Source organism: Lynx canadensis, chromosome B2, assembly GCF_007474595.2.
Source record: "Lynx canadensis isolate LIC74 chromosome B2, mLynCan4.pri.v2, whole genome shotgun sequence".
Classification (NCBI taxonomy): Eukaryota; Metazoa; Chordata; class Mammalia; order Carnivora; family Felidae; genus Lynx; species Lynx canadensis.
Genome location: NC_044307.1, coordinates 115,556,216 through 115,579,707, shown reverse-complemented (window position 1 = coordinate 115,579,707; position 23,492 = coordinate 115,556,216). Strand labels below are relative to the sequence as shown.

The 23,492-nt window shown below is 39.2% G+C and overlaps 1 protein-coding gene across 2 annotated transcripts in view; it reads left to right on the top strand.

Moving 5' to 3' along the window:
* The first annotated feature begins 862 nt into the window (after positions 1-862).
* The window catches only part of SOGA3 (SOGA family member 3), a 61,553-nt gene continuing 38,923 nt past the window's right edge, over positions 863-23,492 (top strand). For both annotated transcript variants that reach the window (XM_032593240.1, XM_032593239.1), the window contains exons 1-3: positions 863-2,090; positions 2,553-2,777; positions 4,821-4,979. In XM_032593240.1, coding sequence (XP_032449131.1) covers positions 990-2,090; positions 2,553-2,777; positions 4,821-4,979 — 1,485 coding nt within the window. In that variant the 5' untranslated portion in view covers positions 863-989. The remainder of the gene's footprint in view (positions 2,091-2,552; positions 2,778-4,820; positions 4,980-23,492) is intronic.

Below are 23,492 nucleotides of genomic sequence, written 5' to 3'. Positions count from 1 at the left end.
AATATTTTCTATTTAGCAATTACACTTAAAACCAAAATGACTCACAAAAACTATAAAATTTGGATAAATATAGATGTCATCACCTATAATTTAAGAAATTGTGCAGAGCCACCAATGAACCTTTCCAAAAGTATATATATTTTTTAATTATTTGCCAAAGCTTAAAGAAGAATGCCTTTAGGGGTACTAATAACTACACCATATAGGTGATTCTCAATGCCATTACTTTCTTGAAACTGAAGTTGATTTAAAGTCATTCATTACTTTTATTTTAGCTCTAGTCTAAAGGAAAATGGGTGCATTTCTCTAACCAAGAACAACATGAAGAGTTAAAGGTGTCTGAGAAAAGTACCACATATCCACGGAAAATTTTCTCTAGAAGCCTACATCATGACCCTTTTCCCCTAATTGAGAATAATAATTAAATAAAACATTTTCTACTAAACTAGGCTTTAAAATACAGATTGAATGAGGAGGAAATCCAAAGTTAAAAAAGGGGATTCACCTTTAACATGTGGACACCTCCTTTTCCTTCTGAAGCTTTTGCCTGACTTTATCCCCTAACCTTTTTCTCCCCTAAATCTCCCTTCCTACCAATTCCTTTCTGATCCATATCTCAGCGTTGCCAGAACCTGCAACCATGAGAATGTTACATTAAGCTGCTTTCAGATCGTCACCATTTTACTGAGATGGAATTAAATGGAGATGGCGCCTCCCTGGGCAAAATGAGAATTGACAATTCTGCACCTATTTCTGAAGTCGGGGTTTCTATTAAGTGCTTTTAAAATCTCATTATTTTCTAGGACTTCTCTTTTCTAGGGAAATCACCCTTTGCTCTGTAACAATGCAGACATGTTGTGTGCTTCCCTTCTTTTGTTTCTACCCCAGATTAGAAAGGAAGGTTGGAGGACTTGAGGAGGGAAGAGAATGAGAATGATCTGGTGATGGACCATTCTAAATCTCATCTGATAGATTCTTCCTAGACCGCCATGAGTCAGCCACCGACGGGGGGCGCTGCCCCTGCCACAGCTACAGCTTCTGCCGCCACCTCTGCCACTGAGGCTCGCCTGCACCCAGAGGGCAGCAGCAGAAAGCAGCAGCGTGCACAATCACCTGCTAGACTAAGGGACAATTCGGTCCGGCAGACAACTACGACCACCCGGTCCCCCGTGGGGACCGGCACTAAACTCAATTCTGTTCGACTGCAGCAGCTGCAGCAGCAGCAGCAAGGCAACAAGACCGGGAGCCGCTCGGTGCCTCCGGCCAGCGCCCGCGGAGGCGGAGGCGGGGCGGAGAAGGCTGCGCCCCTGGCGCCCAAAGGGGCCGTGCCGGGAGCTGTCCATCTCGCGGCTGGTGCTGAAGCGGCCCCCGCGGCGACCCTGGCCCCGGTGGGCGGCAGGAGGCCTGGCCCGACGGAGGAGCCTCCCCGGGAGCTAGAGCCCGTGTCCGCTAAACTCGGGGAACCCCCTCCGCTAGGGGAAGGAGGAGGAGGGGGTGGGGAAGGAGGAGGAGCCGGCAGCGGCTCCGGGGAAAGGGAGGGGGGCGCTCCGCAGCCGCCGCCGCCGCCGCCGCCCAGGGGCTGGCGAGGGAAAGGCGTACGAGCTCAGCAGAGGGGCGGCAGCGGCGGGGAGGGGGCCTCCCCTTCACCATCCTCCTCTGCGGGCAAAACCCTAGGCCCCGGCAGCAGAAACTCCGGAAGCGGTGTTGTGGGGGGTGGCAGCGGTGGCGGAGGGAGCTACTGGAAGGAAGGATGTCTGCAGTCTGAGCTCATCCAGTTCCACCTCAAGAAAGAGCGGGCGGCAGCGGCGGCAGCCGCGGCTCAGATGCACACTAAGAACGGCGGCAGCAGCACCCGCGGCTCCCCGGTCTCTGGCGCCCCTGCCATTTGCGAGCCTCTTGCAGTCCCTTCCGTCTCCCCAATGGCGGCGGCAGCGGAGGGCCCCCAGCAGAGCGCAGAGGGCAGCGCAACTGGAGGGGGCATGCAGGCGGCGGCGCCTCCTTCGTCGCAGCCGCACCCGCAGCAGCTCCAGGAGCAGGAAGAAATGCAAGAGGAAATGGAGAAGCTCCGAGAGGAAAACGAGACTCTCAAGGTGAGAAGGGTGGGGGAACCCGGCTGGGGGAGGGGAGGTGCGGGCTTTGGAGGATTAGGGCGTGTCTCGCGAGGGTGAGAGGCTGTTAACATGTTAGGGAGCAGCCTTAAAGAGGGAAGGGAACAGGAAATGAGAGGAGGGGGTTCCTAGGCCTTTTCCAGATTTAAAGCAGCCGAAGATCAGTAGCCTTAGGTTTAATTTAAATCCAAATTTGGTCCTTCGTTTCTCTAATTATCATGGGTTGTCCCACTTTTTCATGGAGAGAGGTTGAGTAGGAGAGCTGGGGAAGGCCCAAAGAAGGCCCGTTTTTACAGTTTCTTCTTCATGCAGCTCTGTCACTCCTGTCTTATGGAGAGGGGGCAATAAAACGGAGAATTTGGAGTTGGCATGGGGTGTACACTTTACATGTCCGAGTGCCGGGGGGAGAGGTTAATTTTGACCCGCGGCCTGTCACCGCTTCAGAACGAGATTGATGAGCTGAGGACAGAGATGGACGAGATGAGGGACACTTTCTTCGAGGAGGATGCCTGTCAACTGCAGGAAATGCGCCACGAGTTGGAGAGAGCCAACAAAAACTGCCGGATCCTGCAGTACCGCCTCCGCAAAGCCGAGCGCAAAAGACTCCGCTACGCACAGACAGGGGAAATCGACGGGGAGCTGTTGCGCAGCCTGGAGCAGGACCTCAAGGTCTGCAGCGCTGGGGCTGGGAGGCACGGGGTAGGGGCAGCAAGTGGGGACCTCTTTGCTATGAAAGGCCTTCAGTGGTCATTGGCAAAGACACGGAGTTTCGCAGCGCTGACCACAAAGTATCAGGTTCCGGGCAGGGGAAGGGAAAGAACAGACCAGTGGGTCTGAGGGGTTTAGGGTGTGTGGAGTGCCTCGCGGAGAGCGAGCTCTGGGAGCTTTCTAGGGAGTCCCGGCGACTCTTCCAGAGACGGTGGCAGAGGGCGTCTCCCCTCCCCGCCCCCCCCCCCCCCCAGCAGAAACGCGGGTGTGGCAGAGCGCAGGCTCTGGCGTCGACCTGGCCTCCAGAGGCTGTCTTCCAAGTAAAGGCCAGGTGAAATCGAGAGCAGCGGGATGTAGACTCCTGCGGAGAGAGGAATTAAAGCCCAGAATAGGAACAGCATTGGGACGATATCGGAGTTAAGGTCTCTCTCCGCAAGTCTCCCTAACCTCCTTCCTTTCTGTACTCACCACTTTGCTAACTCCCTGAAAAGAAATCTGTCCCACTTGCAGCCCCTTTTGGAGAAGTAAAGAGTGCAGTAAGTGAAAGAACCTCGTTTTTAATGTGAAGTTGTTCCTTTAGAATTTCCCCCAGTGGAGAAATTTTAACCTTGAAATAAGTTTTGTAAGTAGATGAGGTCTGTTCAGTTCAGTTTGACTGTAGGCAGATCCATTGACAATGCAAACCCAATGTTATCTTCATAACCTTGGACCACCAAACATAATTTTAATTATGTTAACCTCATCAATATATAAAAATCAAATGTAATTTTCCTATGTTTTAAAGAAAGATGTGAGAAAACATTTAATGAAAGTCATTGTATTATTTCTTTTTGTTTTTTCTTTTTCTTTTCCTATCATTTGTTGAGTGCTCACTATGTCCCAAGCACGGTGGGAAGCATTGTTATATATATTAACATTAGTTATCTATCTAAATGTTAGCTCAAGATTTACAAAAAAAAAAAAAAAAGCACCCATGAGGTTAGGATTACTAATCCTATCATCATCTTATACGGTAGCTGAACCTTTTACAGAGGTTATAAGTGCCCAGTCCCTACCCACGGATATAGGCTAGTAGGTGGCCAAGCTGTCTCCTCACCCAGTATAAAACCACAGTCTATGTCCTGAGCCACTACATCATACTACACCATAGAGTTTTGTTCCAAACCCTGAATTTCCAAGATAATCTCAAAACAAAAGGCAAAAAGGTACACTGTAATCAAAAAACAAAAACAAAAACTTAATCTCAAGGACTGACATATTTCTTAAAAGTAAGCACCTGACATTATAGGATTAAAATTCAGGTCCCACTCCCACTAGAAAACTTTGTTTTCTAGTTTTTAAAAAAAAACTCCTTACTGTTTACTCATCTTTGAGAGAGAGTGAAAGAGCAGGGGAGGTGCAGAGAGAGAGGAATACACGGGATCCAAAGCAGGCTCCAGACTCTGAGCTGTCAGCCCAGAGCCCTCCACTCGGGGCTCAAACTCAGGGACTGCGAGATCATGACTTGAGCTGAAGTCAGACACTTAACTGACTAAGCCACCCAGGCACCCCCATTTTCTAGTATTTAAAATGAGTGATAATGGAAACATCTTGTTTTGTTGTAGAATTAGAGGAGATATGTGAAATTTCTATACACATGATAAAGCACGATTGAACATCTATTACCATGGTGTAGTGTAGAGGTTGAGGAAACAGAGTGGAGAGCCAGACTACTTGACCACTTGTTAGCTGTGTGACCTTGAGCGTATTACTTCACATCTCTGAGACTCACTTTCCTCACCTGTGAAATAGGAATAATAATAGTACTTATCTCATGGGATTGTTGTGAGGGTTAAATAATTTATATATGTGAATGACTTATATGTAAAGCATCTGGAAAGATGCCTGGTATAGTATAGGAACTATTTGTGTATTGGCTTTTAGTACTTTTAATGTGAGTATAAGTTTAGCTCACTTATTGTACTGTCTTTAACTATATTTTATTGTTAAAACTCTTCAATTTAGGTTGCAAAGGATGTATCTGTGAGACTTCACCATGAATTGGAAAATGTAGAAGAAAAGCGAACCACAACAGAAGATGAAAACGAAAAACTGAGGCAACAGCTTATAGAAGTTGAGATTGCAAAACAAGCTTTACAGAATGAACTGGAAAAAATGAAGGAGGTTAGTATTTGATTATCTCATGGTATGCAACATATATATTTAGCTTTTTTTTTAAGTTTATTTATTTATTTTGAGAGGGGGAGAGAGAAAATGTGAGCAGGGGAGGGGGAAGGATCCATGAGATCATGACCTGAACCAAAATCAAGAGTGGGACGCCTAACCAACTGAGCCACCCAGGTGCCCCCATGTATCTGTAGTTCTTTACAAAAGAATCCCCAGGACTAAAATGACTGTTAAAATAATTCTGTTTTTTAATGATTATAGAACAGTTCATTGTTCTCACCCAATATGCTAACAGATACATGATTTCATACTAATTAATAATCAGCAAAGGAAAACTGACCTCAGGCCTGCCTCTTGTGTAAAATATATGAGCTCTGACTGAGGTTTCATCCTGTCATCCAAATTTGTGTTAAAGAAGTTACACAGCTATACCAGACACGCAGGATGTCAAAAGTATGAAGGACTAAGACTTGTGTTAGTTGAGAGGAAGAACTGGTCCTGTGATTATTAATGAGTTCATAGAACCACAGACTTTTGGGGTAAAAAGACCATAAAAAACCATTGAATCGAATTGAGTCAAATCATTGCTTCAATCCTCTTTATAACAAAGCCCCCAAATGATCTAATGCTTAAAACATCTCTTGCGACTAACCTTTAAGATCTTTTGCAGTATCCAATTCTGTCACAGTGTATCTCTGTTTAAAGGTTTTCTTTGTTTTGAGTTGAAATCTATTTCATTGTAACATTAGCCAATTCATCTTAGTTGTTTCTCTTTGGTATAGAAGAGTCAAGAGTTCTCTTCCACATTAGGTGTTTGAAGTTTCTACCATATTTCTCCTAGATCTTCTCTACTAGAACAAAACTAGTATCAAAGGAAATAAATCGGAGGAGAAAAGACACAGAAAAGATTTATCAAGAAGTAATTAGCTTTGTGATTAGTAGCAATTTGAATTAAAATAATATTATTTGAAAACCGTCTGAGAATGCAGTGCATTTGTGGAAGCTATTATTGAGCATTAGCTGATACACATGTGGTCCTCTGGACATTTTCCTCTGCTTAACTGTGAAGAATTTAAATGAAAATCTGAATCTTTCCATGGACTAAATGAGATATTGCACCTTTCATTGCTATGCTTATGTCAAAATGGTATAAATATATATTTACCATGTAACAGTGAAAATAATCAAGTCTGCTTAAGGTGTCAAGGGCATGCCTGCATGGCTCAGTCGGTTAAATGACATACTCTTGATCATCTTGGCCAAAGCCATGATCTCGCAGGTTTGTGGGATCAAGTCCTGAGTCGGACTCTGTGCTGACAGTGAGAAGCCTGCTTGAGATTCTCTCTCTCCCTCTCTCACTACCCCTTCCTTCCCCATCTCTCTCTCTAAAGACATAAACTTAAATAAAATATGTCAGGAATTTTTAGAAGATGGTTTCAGTGGTGTAAACTATTTTGTGATCTAAGTTTCTACTTGTTGTTATATTATCATGATTTTAAACATTTTTTAACATGACAAATTAGGGAAAAACTATTTTAATGATATATAATTCTTGGTTAATGCCTAAGGATGGCTGTATTCTCCAATATGGAAGCTGGGAGCCATGTGACTATCTTCACCAATAACCAATGGGGCGATTTTAAAAGGTTTCTAACTTGCCTCAGTTTATTCAGTTGTAAAATGTTGTTTTAATGATTCTCAACATCTCCTGAAGCTATCATGACTTTTATCATCAAATCCAGGACATTATCTTTAAAGAGTAGCATAGATTTTTTTCCCCTGAAGTTAAGAGATCAAATATGAAATTATATATGTACAAGTATATGTTTCTTAAACAATAATGTAGAGTTGAAGTGTGTCAAAAAATGAAAGTTTAATTTGCAGGAAAAAAAAATGAAGTAGGTGACTATGTGAGTTTGCTAGGGCTACTGTAAAAAAACACCATGACACGTTGTGTGGTATAAACAATAGAAATTTGTTTTCCTCACTGTTTTGGAAGCTGAAAGTCCAAAATCAAGGTGTAGGTAGGGTTTACTCCTTCTGAAGGCTGTGTGGAAAGGATCTGTTCCAGGCCTGTCTCCTTGTAGATGGTCATCTTTATGTTCACACTGCATTCTCCCTATATCCATGTCCAAATTTCCCCTTTTCTGGACGCCAGTCATTGTAGATTATGGCCTACCTAATTTTAGGTTGTACATTGTAGATTGATTGCTTCTGTAAAACCCTATCTCCAAATAAGGTCACATTCTGATATACTTAGGGTTACAGCTTCAGCATGTGAATTGAGGAGATACAATTCAACCATAGCAATTAAACAAAGGAAAGAGAAAGTTCTTTCTTCTTATAGGAAAGCAAAGAGAAAGTTCATTGTCAGTTCCATTAGGCTTCAAGTCAGAACAAACTTCATTTGATTACTAAGTATAAAAGAGAAATACTTTGTGATTTGATATCATGTAAATGTTTTTTAGTGAAGATCTGGAAAGTTGGATTTCAGAATGGTATAAGAGCTTTCTGATTTTATTCTGTTTCCAGAAAAGGGGGAAATGCCTATAGACTGCTGTCCATTAGCCAGACACATGGGACCTCTTCCATTGTAAATAAAGCCAAAATAATCTGGCTACCAAGGAGAAGGGCTGGAACCTGAGAATGTCCTCAGGAAAATCATTATAAAAATACATTTCCTTGATTCTGTTCCCTACGCTCTTCCCTATAACTATTTCCTCCTTCAGGGCTCTAACTCTGATTTGGGAAAACAGTCTTACAGCACCAAGCAATGTGGGTATAAGTTCATGCCAAAAAGGAAACTCACATTCTCTTGGAGTTATAAAAGCCAAACTCCAATCCCTAATTGGAAACTACAACAATAAAAGTATAAGGAATGTAGGAACATATATTCCTTTTATTAAAAAGATGGGCTCTAAACTAGCATTCCCAGCTTGAGAAGGTGGGTGGCAGTCAGGAAAACATAGAAATAGAGAGGAAGGACAAGAGAGTGGAAGATAAATATCTGGGGGATTCTAAATGTAATAAAGGAAAAATGGAAAGTATCCTGGCAGGAAAGTTCTGTAATCATTTATCTGAGGTTGACATTCATAGTGTCTAGAAAAGTGTCAGGAATAGAAAAGGTAGTTTTATTTGGAAATCAAAAATGTTTCATTAAAATGAGATGTTTGTAATGGTAACTTTGTTATCTGCCAAGAAGATGAATATTGAAACTGAGTTTCAGTAATAAGTGGCTCACTTTGTGGGGTAGGAGGTGTGAGTTTGAAGCCTAACTTGGCCTCATATAACTGTGACAGCTTCAGTTAATCATCTGCTTCCTTGGTTGTAAAATGAAAACATATTCAAGTCCTTGGATAGGGTTAACCACACGACTGTCATCCCTTTGTGGCATTCTAATCAGTGGAGAAAATAGAATCAGGCCAAGCTTTGCATTATGAAGAAAAGACAAAAGTTATGGAGTAAATTAGAAAATGGTAAGTAGGATATACTTGAGAGAAGCAATCCTCTAACTCCCAGTTTTTAGTTTCTTATATGGAGTCATATAGATGTTGAACTGCGCAACTGGGACCAATAGGCCATCTGCTGGAGTTTGGAAACCATTTACTAAGAGTTTAATTGGCTTCAAGGGTTTTGACCAATTGCTCTCAAGGCTAGTGGTTGCACAAGGTCTTGTGCACCTGCTCACATCCATCTGCTTATCTTCTTCCTCTGAGAGTATGGAGTAGGCACTGGGGGGTAAGAAGAGTTGTGTAGAGGCAGGATAGACATAATTAGTTGAGTCTACTGCAACTCATTGCTTGTATTGAAACAGTTGGTTGTCTGCCAGCTGCAAACAAGAGGGACCTCTTAGGATGCTGCCTTAGAATCTTAATGGTATTTTCATCCGATTACAAAACATTGATTGCTACTAGCTCTATGCTTTCTGGCAGTAGAAAAATGCCTTTCTTTTATATAACCTGGCAAAAATGATGGTCTTTCAGCATCACAAACACTCAGAGACTGGTTTTTGCAAAAGTATTTTCATGGAAATTATGAATAGCTTGCAGTTTGAATTCCTGGACAGGTTAATGTACAAATAGCATAAAGTGAGGAAGGATATGGAGAAAGCTCTGTGTGGCATGGGTCTCTGCTACAGTTAATGGGAGGTCACTGTCCTTCATGAAGTCCTTCTGCTGTAGGAAGAAACTTTGCTTTGAGAGCTTTGAAACACTATTCTCTTCAGAAGGGAGGGGTCTTCTCACATCACCTTTAAGATCTGACACTTGGAAAAGCATTGATAACAGACATTTGAGGGAAAAAATAACCAGTAGAGACCTTTGAAGATGGAAAGGAAGAAAGACTAACTGAGATAATGATGACAAATGTTTATTTGATCTTTTTACTTTAAGAATCTACACTCTTTGTAATGTTTTGTCCCTTAACCTCATGCAAGTCTTAAAATAATCTTCTTAACTTTTCCTGGTATTTGCTCTAGAGGGCTCTTAACTTGCCTACTGCAATAGCACTATCTATCTTGGGACGTTTATTTTCTGTGCACTTGGTTAATATATCCTACCTATTACAATGAACTCTCATTCTAGAACACAAAAATAATTGGTACCATAAATTTCAACAGTAGCCTCTCTGCTTCTCTCTCTCTCTCTCTGTCTCTCTCTCTCTCTCTCTCTCTCTTTGAAAAGAATATGTCTGCTCAGACTCTCTTTACGGACAGAACACTTTAATAAACAAATGCTTGTCTTGCACATTTACCATTGCCTATTTATTTTCTTATATAAAATAATGAATTGAGTATAACTTTACTTGGTTTTGATAGGGCATGTTTATATAAGTTATAAAGAGCAAAAAAAAAAAAAAGCTGGGTGATAAATCAGCAAAGACGCAGCCCTTTAAGGGGGAATTTCTTTGGCATTCAAATATTTTTCCCCTGGTTCTGTGAGTTATAATTTGAAAAATAGAAGAACAGTCATTGACCTTTTTAAATGAAATTACCATAAATATTTTTAAATGTATCAATTAAACACTATTACTTTAGTCACATCTTTTCAGAGGTGGTAGTTTGTTGAATAATACAGGAATGAATAATACAGACTAAATTAAAAGCAAAAAATAATATGCCAGGTAAACAGAGGAAAGTTTGTTTTCCAGGTTACTGTATGTCATGACTGTATTTTCAAAGTTGTTTTTATTTAGGACTCATAAACTCTGTTGGATTTTTTTTTTCATGAAATTGCATATGCAGCTGTATGCACAGTGAAGTGATTCCCAGGACTCGGTCCTATGTAAATGGCTCTTTTCTCTCACCCAGATGCCAGGCTCCCAGCAAAAGCAAAGTAGTATACACAGATGAGAAAATCAATGTTGGTGGAGTATTTTGTGAAACATACAGAACTTTTATTGTAAACTTCAGATTTCTGTATATTTATGTGCAGAGCACAAGGGTTTCGTTTCAAAGCTTGGAAAGTAAAGGTTCTTCCTACAGCCAGTTTGTGTGTTGGCTGGAATTTTGCACTTCATATTCTTGAAACAGTAGGGCACTGTATGAATATAAATCTTACCTAATTAGGTATCTCCTTTTGGTTACATATTAGGTTCCCATTTCAAATATCTATTAATTTCAATGTTTGCAATGACATGGCTTCACAGAAAATGTTCAATAAATGCATGTTGAAATGTTTGTTGCATTTGCTGATAAACCATATTGATGAGAGCTAAGTCTCCAGCCGTGGACTCTGCCAGTTTAACAGGGATCCTGGGGCTCTAGGCTGGACTTTGAGTGATCTGCGTGTAAGAGATGAGCAGCTTATGTATGTTTAAATATCTCCATGGGGCTACTTTACCTACACAGGTATTAAAGAGTTGTTTACCTCTCTGACTTCTTTCTCCCACCTACCTTAAAAACGAATTTGAAATGGTTCTCAAAAAATCATAACTGTTGCAATCAGGGTTTAAAATTTTGGTCAAGTAAGAATTCTGGGAAGATGAGGAAACACTTACTCCAAGAGGTATGCATTGCTGGGAAACAGCTCTGACTTTAAGAGCAATCAAGGCAGGGAGAGAGATATTGAAAGTAATTCTTTCCTAACTGTGACTGGACATGGAGGCAATACCAAGCTTCATAGCAGGTCTTCAGAGCAATCATGAACAAAATTAATCATAAACAGACCTCACAGGACAACCAGTGGATGGCTGAGCCTTCATAACAACTGTCAATTTTCATTTATAGAATCAATAAACTAAGAATTATAGTTTTGCAGAAAATAAAATTTAGACATCTTGTCATTAGCTGTGAATTTGAGTGTGGCTTGTTAGAAAGCACATATGTCATGAAATCTAGAAACTGACTTTGAAGCCCACTTCCCATACCCTGTGACTTTGAGCAAATATCTTGAAATTTATAGGTTTCAGTTTCTTTTTTCATAAATGTTGAAGTTAAACTAAATACTCTCAAAGGCTCCTGTGAAAATGTCATTTTCTGATTTGTCATTTACTCATCTCTGTTCTCCCCGTAAGTTTTATTTATAGCCAGGTATGCCAGTCTGTTTCACTACTATTATTTTATTACTATAATTCTTTTCTTTCATTTATTCAACCAACAGATATTTATTGAATAGTAACGTATTACCCACTGTAGTATGGCCTACAGACACCACAGAGGATACAAAGATACAGATATCAGGGTGTTGCATTACACAGACTTTGTACTAAATGAGTACTGTCATCAGTGAAAATCCAAACGTTTTTATTTTGCTATTATTGAAATAATATGATTTTTCTGAAGGTGAAAGTCTTTATGTTTCCAAAAACATAATAAAAAAACTCTTTGAGATCGTTAGGCCTTTGTATGTGTGTGACAGACAAAACCCTCATGTAGAACGGATCCCCATTAAACAACCTAGTCTTTTCCTTACGGGACTCTGATGTGTGTAGCTGTGACCTAACTGGTTCCCATGATGCCTATAGTTTTGGGGGCTGTGGTTAACACTATTCCCTACCACTCCCCGCAACCTTGGCTGCCTGATAAGGGCTGTGCTTCTAGTGGTGGAGAAAATAGCGTCTGCTGTCTGTCTCAGCAAACCTTTGATGTGACTTTAACTTACCAAACATTTATTGAGTGTGTATATATATTACGTATAACAAGATAACAGTGTAACTATGAGGGTAGTCTCTACCTGAAGTTAATTACTTATAGAAGGTGTACTTTGACAATATTTACACATATGCATTACTGTACTGAATACTTTGATGTTTGTGATCTCAGAAGGGGAAACTCTTATAAGTAGATGAGGCCAACACCTGTTTTGTTCACTGTGGCACCCTCAACATCCACTTCAGTACCTGGCATGTAATCAGACCACATTCTTCTGTAATACTATAACAACTGTTATTCCATATTTAATTTTTATATATCTTTTTCCCACTCTAGACTGCAAATCCCTTGGGAGTAAGAACCGAATCTTGTCTTACTCATCATAGTGTCCACAACAACCAGAAATTGTTGACACAAAGTTGATAAGCACTAAATAATTTTGAATGAGAGAATGTAGTTAGGAGAGGTGTTTTGTGGAGAGAACAAGAACTATGGCTCAGAAACAAGGCTTTTTTTGTGGGGCTTAGTATAATACAAACACCCTACAAAGGAGCTCCAGCTCACCCTGCTTCCAGATCTAGAGATCTCTTGATACTGGTATCTCTTAGAAACTTCTAGTCCTCTACCATGCTTCTCCCAAACCCCAGAAATTCCCAGAAACAACAAGTCTTCCCTAAAACAAGGTCTTATAGGCTTCTCAGGATGGGGAATGAGTACAGGGGCTCAAAAACGACAGGACAACTCTGACACCCTAGACCTCAGCTCTGCATCTGACTTCTGTATCCTTTGGTGAGACAATATGAAATGCCGCTTTAGAGAGTAAGAGAAGGCTGCAGGTCTTGTCATTCCCAAACCATTTGCTTTAAATCTTCAGTGTTGGGATAGTCAATTTAGCAGTTAATTTGACTGGAGAACTAAGGAAAATTACCCCAGGGCTGCCGCTACCATTGATGAGTGCCAATCACTGTGCCAGATATTGTAGGTATAGTTATGTTGCTAATAGTTTCATTTTAGAGATAAACACTCAAAGCTCAACAAGGCTAATGGCACTAGTAAGCTGGCACGGTCCATACTGATCCCCCTGCCTCCAAGCCCATGGTCTCCATCGGCCAGTGCTGCACAACTGCACTATTGGGACTCAGAGTCCCCTCCGCGTAGCCACTTCTATCTTCCTGACCCACAAATGACATGCCTTCTTTAGAGACCTCAATTCTCCTAGAATCTCCAAGTCCTGAATCTCTAGCACACATTTAGAAAATGCATGGAGCAAGGACTTCCAAGGTATCTAAAGGGAAACTCTATTTTATCCGAAAGAAAGGAAGTCTTTGGAGAGAACAAAGAAACTGGGACCATAGGTCTAAAAAATGTGTTTTCAGGTCTGTTGATGCTGTCTTTTCTTTTTATAGACTTAATACGTGTGTTATTTCAGATAAGTCACTTAATAGCTGACTCTCAATTTAATCACCTCTTAAAGGAAAATAAATATTTTCCCTAGGCAACCCATTCACAAGGACAACAGAAGATAATATGTGTGCCGTGCTTTATAAACCGTAAGGTCGTGTGGACGTCAGACGTTCTTGTTATCATATAGTTCTAGATGAGCTGATTAAAACTTAACTCTGCGAGAGAATGTTTAAATCCATGAGAGTGAAATTTTGGATTTACCCAGGAGTCTAATTCTTTTACAGTGGGCTTAGAAACACTTTTCCTTTCTCTTTCCCCATGAATGTGTATGACCATGAAGTTCCTCTTTATAGGTCACTTCACTGTAGAGCCATTCTAACTTCTATGTATCCTGTTCTGTCTTCCACAAGACATGTCCTTAGTCCTTACTGCTTCACCATCCAGGACCTTACATTTACAGAGGTCTCAAGGGAGGTGCAAACAATGCAGTTACACTGTCTGCCCCTGCACTCGCCAACGGGACTGACCACTGATTTGTCTGGATAAATGCCTCTCCTACCTTTGCTGCTCTATAAATATTTTTCTTACAGAGAAACATCTTAGCAGAGAGAGGAGGGCTATTGTATTCAGGTTCAAGATACTTTAGATTGCTTTGTGTGTTTTAGTGACTCCACAGCTAAATTCTATGCTCTCTGAATTTAAGAACTGTATTTCTATTTAATTCACACACAAAGACTGCTATAGATACAAAAACTGTAAATGCTTGGCCAAGAGAAGAGGTGTTTAGAAAGATATGATTGCTGTCAGAGGAGCTCATCTTTAGCCCTTAAATTAGAATTTACTCGGTTCCTTTGTTTTCCAATACTTGTGTTACATTGGAGTAAATATACCATGCAATTTTGCTGTATATTAGGAAGTATTTTCCAAATTGAAAATTCAGTTATATCTTGAAGATTTTAGACTTCATTGCATTTTAATGGAAATACAATCACTTATTTGATGTCTCCATTCTAATTCCATTTTTACATTTCAGGGTCAGTTAAACTGATCTTTATCCAGATGGTAAATGACATTTGAAGATGACATTTAAAGATGTCATTTAGCTTCTCTCCTGACATTTTCCATTTTATGCTTATATATTTCACTTAATGGGGTCATTTATATTCAGCGTGATTCAACTCAGAACTGCTTAAAATTAAAAATTCAAAGTATTCTATATTCATCTGCTGGCTAGCTCAGTTATTTCCAATTTGTCTAGCCAATTAATCATGGTGGTAAGTGGTTAATAAAATTAACTACATTATTTTTTCTTTCCTTCACAAAGTAAGCATTCTTACCATTACATTGGCCAGCAACCTTGAATAATAGCAGAAATAACTAGACAGCCCAATTGATTATTGTATTCAAGTGCATAATGAGTGGCTAATATGTTGGTATGTGGTTGTATTCACCACGCCCTCGCATATAGAAGAAAAGATTTTCATTGAACTTTATCAAATGGTAGCCACCTGTGTGTATTCAAGAGGATCTGTTTTATGTAAAGTATTGTTTTTCAAGGATAAAATACAGCTTTCAGGTTCATTTCTTTAGAGACATGGCTACATTTAAAATAGAATAATTATGTTCTACAATGATTTGGAAGGTAGTTATTCTGTTATTACTTCCACTAGTATTAACCCTAAGGGTTTTTTGAGGTTTTTTTGTTTTTGTTTTTGTTTTTGTTTTTGTTTTTTGGTAATACATGTATGATTCTCAATTTTCTCAACTACTAAAATCAAGAATAAAATAAGGAATTAAGAGTTATTTCAGTTAGCCCAACCCCTTGGATTACTGTCTGATCTTTGTTAACATAGGATTATAAGATAAGATTGTTACTATTATTTATTGTTACAGTATATAGTTTGAATTTAAAGAATGTCTTTTGCTTCATATGTAATTCAAACAATATACATTCAGTTTCAATACTTAACTATCAATGATTTTAAACTACAACTAAATTTCTGAAACCTCAGTTTTAAATAATCTTTAATTGATTAGGTAATGATCTTGAATTTTTTTTTAAACAGGAAAAGTTTGTAGAGGTTATACTTTTTCTGAGTTTTTGTACTTTTGAAAAGAGCCTTTGTACTTTTGACCTCACACAGGAATGACAAGATGGCATTACTGAGTCAAAATTTTTTCTTTTCACATCATACACTCTGCTCCATTATCTTCTGGCATTTGTTTTGGAGTGAAGAAATATGAGACTAGTCTGACTTTGATTCCTTTGTGGATCAGATTGTTTCCTCTCTACATATTTATGGATATTTTGTCTTTACCCTTTCTATCAATCAGGATCCTCCAGTAGATGGATCATGTAAATAAGATTACTCACAGTGGTGTGGGCAGGATTAAGGGAACATGCTCTTAATTTGGGCTGGTGAGGCATTCAGAGAAGACTGGCAACACATAGAAACCATCACCACCTCTAGATATAAAAATGCTGCCAAGGAAATGATGTTACAGGGGCTGGCGTAAGCTGGAACTGTGGAGGAGGGGCTACCCGGTGGGAGTTGTCCTCTGGAGGGTTCTCAGCAAGATATGGTGTTGACAAAGTGAGGGAGTGAGGAGAGATACTGTGAACTATCTCTCCTCCTACCCTCATTGCTCAGCATTTCTGCCAGTGCCTTCTATTGGCCAAACTCAACCAGAAGGCATGTGGCAGGGAAGAGAGCCTGGGCAGAAATATATGCAGAGGGCAGCCTCCTGAAGCACAGAGCAGGACAGAGAAGGGGCAAGAATGAGTCTGGATAGCTAAGGAGAATAACCAGTTCAAAATTATTGCCGGGACATATCTAGGTGATGGTCTTTGTGGACTCTTTAATCTGAAAATTAACATTTATTAATTATCTCAGAGGAGCGTTCGTGTAGTATAGGCTTGTCAATCACACATACTCCATTTTCTCTCCTTCACATTTTCTTCACTTTGTGCCCCTTATGACTATCTTCTCATCCATTCACCTTCTTTTTGTCCTTTTAACCTGTGTCCTTGGACAATTTCTCAAGTTTGTTCTCAGTATCAGGGAGTTTATTTTCTGGTATGTCAGTCATGCTGTTTGAAGACTCCAGTGCAAAATTTGATTCTTGCATTGAAGCTGAGTGTTCTCTGTGAGGTTTCTTATTCCAAACACCTTCCTATTTTTCAGATCTTAATCTCCCCTATCATCTTCTACTTTTAGTTTATAGAGGCCATGTTCATTATCTTATTAAGGATACAATATTCCTAAAGCTATCTTCTGTTTTCCAGAGTAGTTTTTTGACATATACTTTTTGGGTTTTTCCCCCCTTTCTCTTTAACTGAATACCTTTCTCTTACCTTTCCCAATATATTTTATTGTATACAGCTTTATTGAAATGTAATTTACATACCATAAATTCATTTTAGGTATAGAATTTAATGCTTTTTAGCAAATGTGCAGGGTTGTGGAACCATCTCCATAATACAATTTTAGAACATTTCTATTGCTCCCAAAAAGATCTATAGTGCTCACTTGCAGTCACCTCCTGTTCTCACTCCTAACCGCAATCAAGCACTAATCTGTTTTCTAAATGTATAGCCTTGTATTCTATGAATATTTCATACAACTGTAATCATACAAGTTTTGGCCTTTTGCATCTGGCTTCTTTCACTTAGCCTAATGTGTTTTAGGCTTACACATACCTTGTAATGTATATCAGTACTTTATTCCTTTTTTATTTCCAAATAATATTTGAATATACATGTATACATACACCACATTTTGTTTATCCATTCATCAGTCGATGGACATTAGTTTCTTCCCCCCATTTTTATAAATAATGCTACTGTGAACATTCACATAAAAGTTTTGTGTGGACCTGTGTTTTGGTTTCTCTTGGGTAGGTATCTAAGAGAATTTATGGGTCATACGATGCAGTTACGCTTAACTTTTTAAAGAAACTGCCAAACTGTTTTCCAAAGTGGCTGCATCATTTTACATTCTTACCAGCAAAGGAGGAGGGTTCAATTTGTCAACACCCTGGCCAACTCTTATTGTCTATCTTTTTTATTACAGCTCTTCTTTTGAGGTTTATTTACGTGGCATGTCATTGTGGCTTAAATTTGTGTTTCTCTAATAATGTTGAACATCTTTTCCTGTGCTTATGTTCCATTCATGTATCATCTTTTGTGTAATATCCATTCAATTTTTGGTTCATTTTAGTTGGATTGTTTGTCTACTTATTCTTGAGCTTTAATATAAACTTCATATATTCTGGATACAAGTCTTTTATCAGATGTGTGATTTGCAATGTTTTCTGTGTCGCTTGTCTTTTCACTTTCTTTATGATGCCATCTACAGTGCAAAAGGTTTTTATTTTGATGAAGTCCAACTTATGAATGTTTTTCTTATATCATTTATGCTTTTCATGTTATATCTAAGAAATCTCTGTCTAACCTGCAGGAAAATGACTACTGTTTTTCTAAGAGTTTTACTACTTTTGGCTATTACATTCAGGCCTATGATCCATTTTGAGTTAACTCTTGTGTATGGTGTGAGTTAGGCATCTGAATTCATCTTTTTGCATGCGGATCTCCAATCGCCCCGGCACCGTTTGTTGAAAGATCCTTTCTCCACTGAAATGCCTTTGTCCAATGCACTTTTATCTCTTTGTCCACTTCTTTTTCCTTTTAGAAAATATCGTTGAATGTCAAACTTTCTTTGTAAATTCAGTGTTGGCTCCAGATACTCACTGTGCAATTTTTGCTTCGTTCCTCTCACTGCTCACTTTCAGACCCAGAGCTATAGCACAACTTGATATGCACAGCCCTAACCCAAAGTCCGATGGCTGGTAGACATCTATCTAGTTCTGGCCTTTTCTGAAGGAATATGAGAAATTCTACTACTGTAGCGCTCAGGCATGTTATGAGGAAAATTTCAATCTTAGAAAAATTTGAAGCGTCTTGTAGTTGTTCTTTTCTTACCTGTAGTATGTGAAAAATAACAAACCCCAATTTGGGTGTTCCCAAGGCTTTTCTGCCTGTGTTTCTACCCGTGAAGCCCTGAGTAGGAAAAGAATATATCTGGGGCGCCTGGGTGGCTCAGTTGGTTGGGCGGCTGACCTCAGCTCAGGTCATGACCTCTTGGTCCATGAGTTCGAGCCCCGAGTTGGGCTCTGTGCTGACAGCTTGGAGCCTGGAGCCTGCTTCAGGTTCTGTGTCTCCCTGTCTCTCTGCATCTCCCCCACTCGCACTCTGTCTCTCTCTCAAAAAAAAAAAATAAACATTATTTTTTTTTTTAAAAAAGAAAAAATATATCTAATGATTCATTGCCCAATTAATCATCTAGCTCTTTCCCTGCTAGAGTATTGGAGTATTGCAGTTTTAACAGCCTGAGAGCTGCTGATTGCAAATGAGCCGAGCTCTTTCTCCAGATACATGATAAAGCAGTACCTATGCAATATCTATGCATGTGCTGGGGCAAGTAGGGTTGGGATATAGAAGTGCTGGCTGGCTAGTTGTCTGTTTTTTAATAACTTTTTTGAGGCATCATATAATCATGTCTTTTACATGTCATATAATCAAACAATTCCAACTATGCAATTCAGTGATCTTTAAGTAAATTTTCCAAGGCATGCAATTACTACAATAAATTAGTTTTAGAACATTTTCATTACCTCATAATATCTCTCATACCCACTTACTGTTAAACCCCATCCTTCCCTCCCTCTTGCGACTCCAGACAACCATGAATCTGCTTCCTGTATCTATTGATTTGCCCTTTCTAGACATTTCATATAAATGGAATCATACAATATATGCCTATTACATCTGGCTTTCACTTCACGTAATGTTTTTGAGATTCATCCATGTCATATCATGTATCAGTAGTTCATTCCTCTTTACTTTTTAAAGTTTATTTACTTACTTTGAGGGAGAGACAGAGGGTGTGAGACAGAGAGAAAGGTAAGGGCAGAGGGAGAGGGAGACAGAGAATCACAAGCAGCTCCGCACTATCAGCACAGAGCCTGATGCAGGGCTCGAACTCAAAACTGTGAGATCATGACCTGAGCAGAAACCAAGAGTCAGACGCTTAACTGACTGAGCCACCCAGATGTACCATTCCTTTTTTAAAAAATTGGCTGAATAGTATTGTATTGTATGGACACCATATTTTATTTATCCATTCACCAGTAGGTGCACATTTGGGTTGAGCTATTATGAATAATGCTTCTAGAATATTCTTGTGTATATCCTTATGTGAATACAAGTTTTCATTCCTCTTGGGTATATACCTGAAAGTGGAATTGCTGAGTCATATGGCAAACTTGTGTTTAACCTTTTAAGAAACAGGGATGTTTGGTTTTGATTGGTCTGCATTTCCAGTTCTGTTTCAGACAGTAAAGATTACACATAGATACATTATGTTTCTTTGTTGAATTCCACTGATGCTACTGTTGAAGGAAATTTTTCTCAGGTTCTGGAAAATGTTTGACTGTTAACCTCAGTTACCAGTGTTACTGCATCTATATTTTTATCTTTGTGTTCAAGTATATCTTAGTAGAGAGAAAGTGATAAATTTGTGTTATATTTGGCCAAAATTCTTTTTTTTAATGTTTTATTTATTTTTGAGAGAGAGAGAGAGAGAGAAAGAGAGAGGGAAGAGGAGGGTCTGAAGTAGGCCCCATGCTGACAGCAGATAGCACGATGTGGGGCTCAAACCCATGGGCTTGAACCCATGAACCCCAAGATCATGAACTGAGCCAAAGTCAGCCACTTAACCAACTGAGCCACCCAGGCACCCTTATATTCACCCTAAATTCTTTCTAATTGGCCAGCAATGTAAATGGTAGGTTTTCTTTAAAAAATAATACCTGAGGGAGCACTTAGTCTGTTAAGCATCCGCCTGTGGCTCAGGTCATGATCTCACAGTTCGTGGGTTCAAGCCCCGCATTGGGCTCTGTGCTGACAGCTCGGAGCCTGGAGCCTGCTTTGAATTCTGTGTCTCCCTCTCTCTCTCTGCCCCTCCCCCACTTGTGCTGTCTCTCTCTCAAAACTAAAGAAATAAACATGAGAAAAAAGAAAGTTAAAAAATAATAATACCTTAAGAAATGAATCTGGTTCATCTGTGATTCCTATCCATAACTTCCTTAATATATGGAATATTTTATTTTTATTCCATTTATATCTCATGCTCTTATATTCATGTGTGTATTCCCCCTAGGTAGGTACTTATTTATTATTTATAAAGGCACTACTATGTGTGTAGCTGTTAAGTTGTTCTCATGTCTAAAAAAGATGCATGTCCACATGTGTCTATCCTTTAGGATTGTATCAAGGGACTAAGTAGATTTACTTAGCCTAGAGTATGGTCCTTGTTTTTGTTCAAATTCAAATTTCAGAAATCTAGTGATTGTCCATTTATTCCAAAATTACTTTAAAATGAACTAATTTGGTCAAATACAATACAGTTCCAAAGGATATTACAGTACCTCTTATTATGAAGTAAAAGCAGATTGTAACATTTCAATGAGTATGTGTTCTCTAGTGATGTCTATAATAGGTTTCAAATTGTATGGTATATAGATAGAAGTTGCTGAGATTCTGTTTGTCCCTGTGTTTTATAATCCACTGAGCAGTGTTTAAGATATGCTGAAATTCCTTCCAGGACCTAAAACACATACGTATACACACATGTATGTTCCAACACATATATACATATATTCACATATGCACATAGACATGCACACATACTCATACTCGTTTGCTCTATGAATGTGAACCTACACATAAACACAAAACACACTCCATGGATGTATTATTTGATTTTAAGAGCTTGGGTTCAGTTTTTTCCTATATCTATTGATTTGCTTTTTCTAGTCATTTCATATAAATGGAATCTTACAATATATGTCTATTATGTCTGGCTTCGGATGAAGCTTTTTAAAACATACTCTGTGGGTTTTTTTTTATTAAACCAATTACTTCTGCCCTTACTTTCTCTGTCCTTAAAAATGGAAAAGGGCCAGTTCCCAGAAATAGTTCATTGTCACTGAATTAAACCATGGAAACAAGATTTTTCTTTTAATCAATTTAAGAGTTGCAGAGAAAACTCTTGTAATCATACTTTATTCATGATTTTTATTTTCTTGGCACATCAGAGAGACTATAAAGACTGTGATTGTCATGCTTTAGTCATAAATATTTTCATGTTTTCATAAATTCGTTAAAAGAAATTAACTCAGTCTTCTTTTTTTTAAACTTAGTCTTTCTTCTTATGCCATTTGTTTGCACATTATTTCAACTATGTCATAAATACCTATTATACTCTAAAGCATATCTAAGTGGAATCCTCCTTAGTAGCAATCAAGAAAGATACAGGCAGGGGCGCCTGGGTGGCTCAGTTGGTTAAGCGGCCGACTTCGGCTCAGGTCATGATCTCGCGGTCCGTGAGTTCGAGCCCTGCATCGGGCTCTGTGCTGACAGCTCAGAGCCTGGAGCCTGTTTCAGATTCAAATTCTCCCTCTCTCTGACCCTCCCCCGTTCATGCTCTGTCTCTCTCTGTCTCAAAAATAAGTAAAATTAAAAAAAAAAAAAGATACAGGCAAAGACAATCAGAATGATGTCAACATAAGAGAGTGCACATTAATAAGATGAAATTTATATGAATAAATGTGGAGGTCCTATAATGTGATTTTTTTTTAATTTACACAAATACAAAAGGATAGAAATATAGCTATTTACACAAAAAGAGGCGAAGGGAGTTTCATTGACCAAAAGTTATATGTGAGATCATGTCATATGATGAATGCTTAAAAGAACTGGGGAGTGGGGCGCCTGGGTGGCTCAGTTGGTTAAGCGTCCAACTTTGGCTCAGGTCATGATCTCGTGGTTTGTGGGTTTGAGCCCCACATGGAGCTCTGTGCTGACAGCTCAGAGTCAGCAGCCTACTTTAGATTCTGTGACTCCCTCTCTCTCTGCCCCTCCCCCGCTTGCACTCTGTCTCTCTCTCAAAAAAAAAAAAAAACCATGAAAAAAAAGAACTAGAGAGTGTGTTTATATATGTATATGTATATATATACATGTATATATATGTGTGTATATATATGTATATACATGCAGTATTTATGTATGTGTGTACATATAGATATATACACATACATAGATACATACACACACACAGACACACATAGAGTAAAATCTTGGATTGCAAGTAACTTGTTCTGCGAGTGTTCTGCAACTAGCAAACATTTCTAATAAATTTTAACTTGATAAACGAGCCATGTCTTTCAATACGAGTAGTACATGAGGCCAAACATCACATGATCACAACTGAACCAATGGTTCTTGAAATTCACTTTGATATACAAGTGCTTTGGATTACAAGCATGTTTCTGGAATGAATTATGCTCACACACCAAGGTTTTACTGAATATGTATAACCTGAAGAAGAAAATACTTGACATGTGATCACTCTCTTCTAATGTTTGAAGGGATTTAATATAGAAGGAAAGGTAGATTTATTCTTTGAATCACTTTAAGTGATTTTTAATTTAAGTAGATTTGGGATCAAAATACAGACATTTTATCCATCAGAGCCATTTGTAAAGGAATTGGGTGACTTGCCACATGTAGAAGCCCAGCTCCTGGAAAAGCACAAAAAAAGACTAGGTGGTATATAAAGGATTCCTGTAGGATGCTGAATGGAAGATTGCTTTTCTTAGTCACCTTTCACATATGTGACGTTAGTGGTCCAGGTCCACTGCCACTGGAGGGCCAAGCAGGTTATATAAATGAGGGAAGCTGCTTTATTAAGAGTGATGGAGCAAACTGGATATTGTATGTCTTAGTATTTAGTTCCAACCCGAGGATGTCATGCCATAATCAGACCTAACTTTACCAGACCTTCAGATTTTTCAAGCACAACTGGAGATCTTGATTTTTAAAATGTAAATTGTCCACATTTTAAAAATTGGCAACTAATTCCAAAATTTTTAAGGCACAACTATGGGCTGTCACC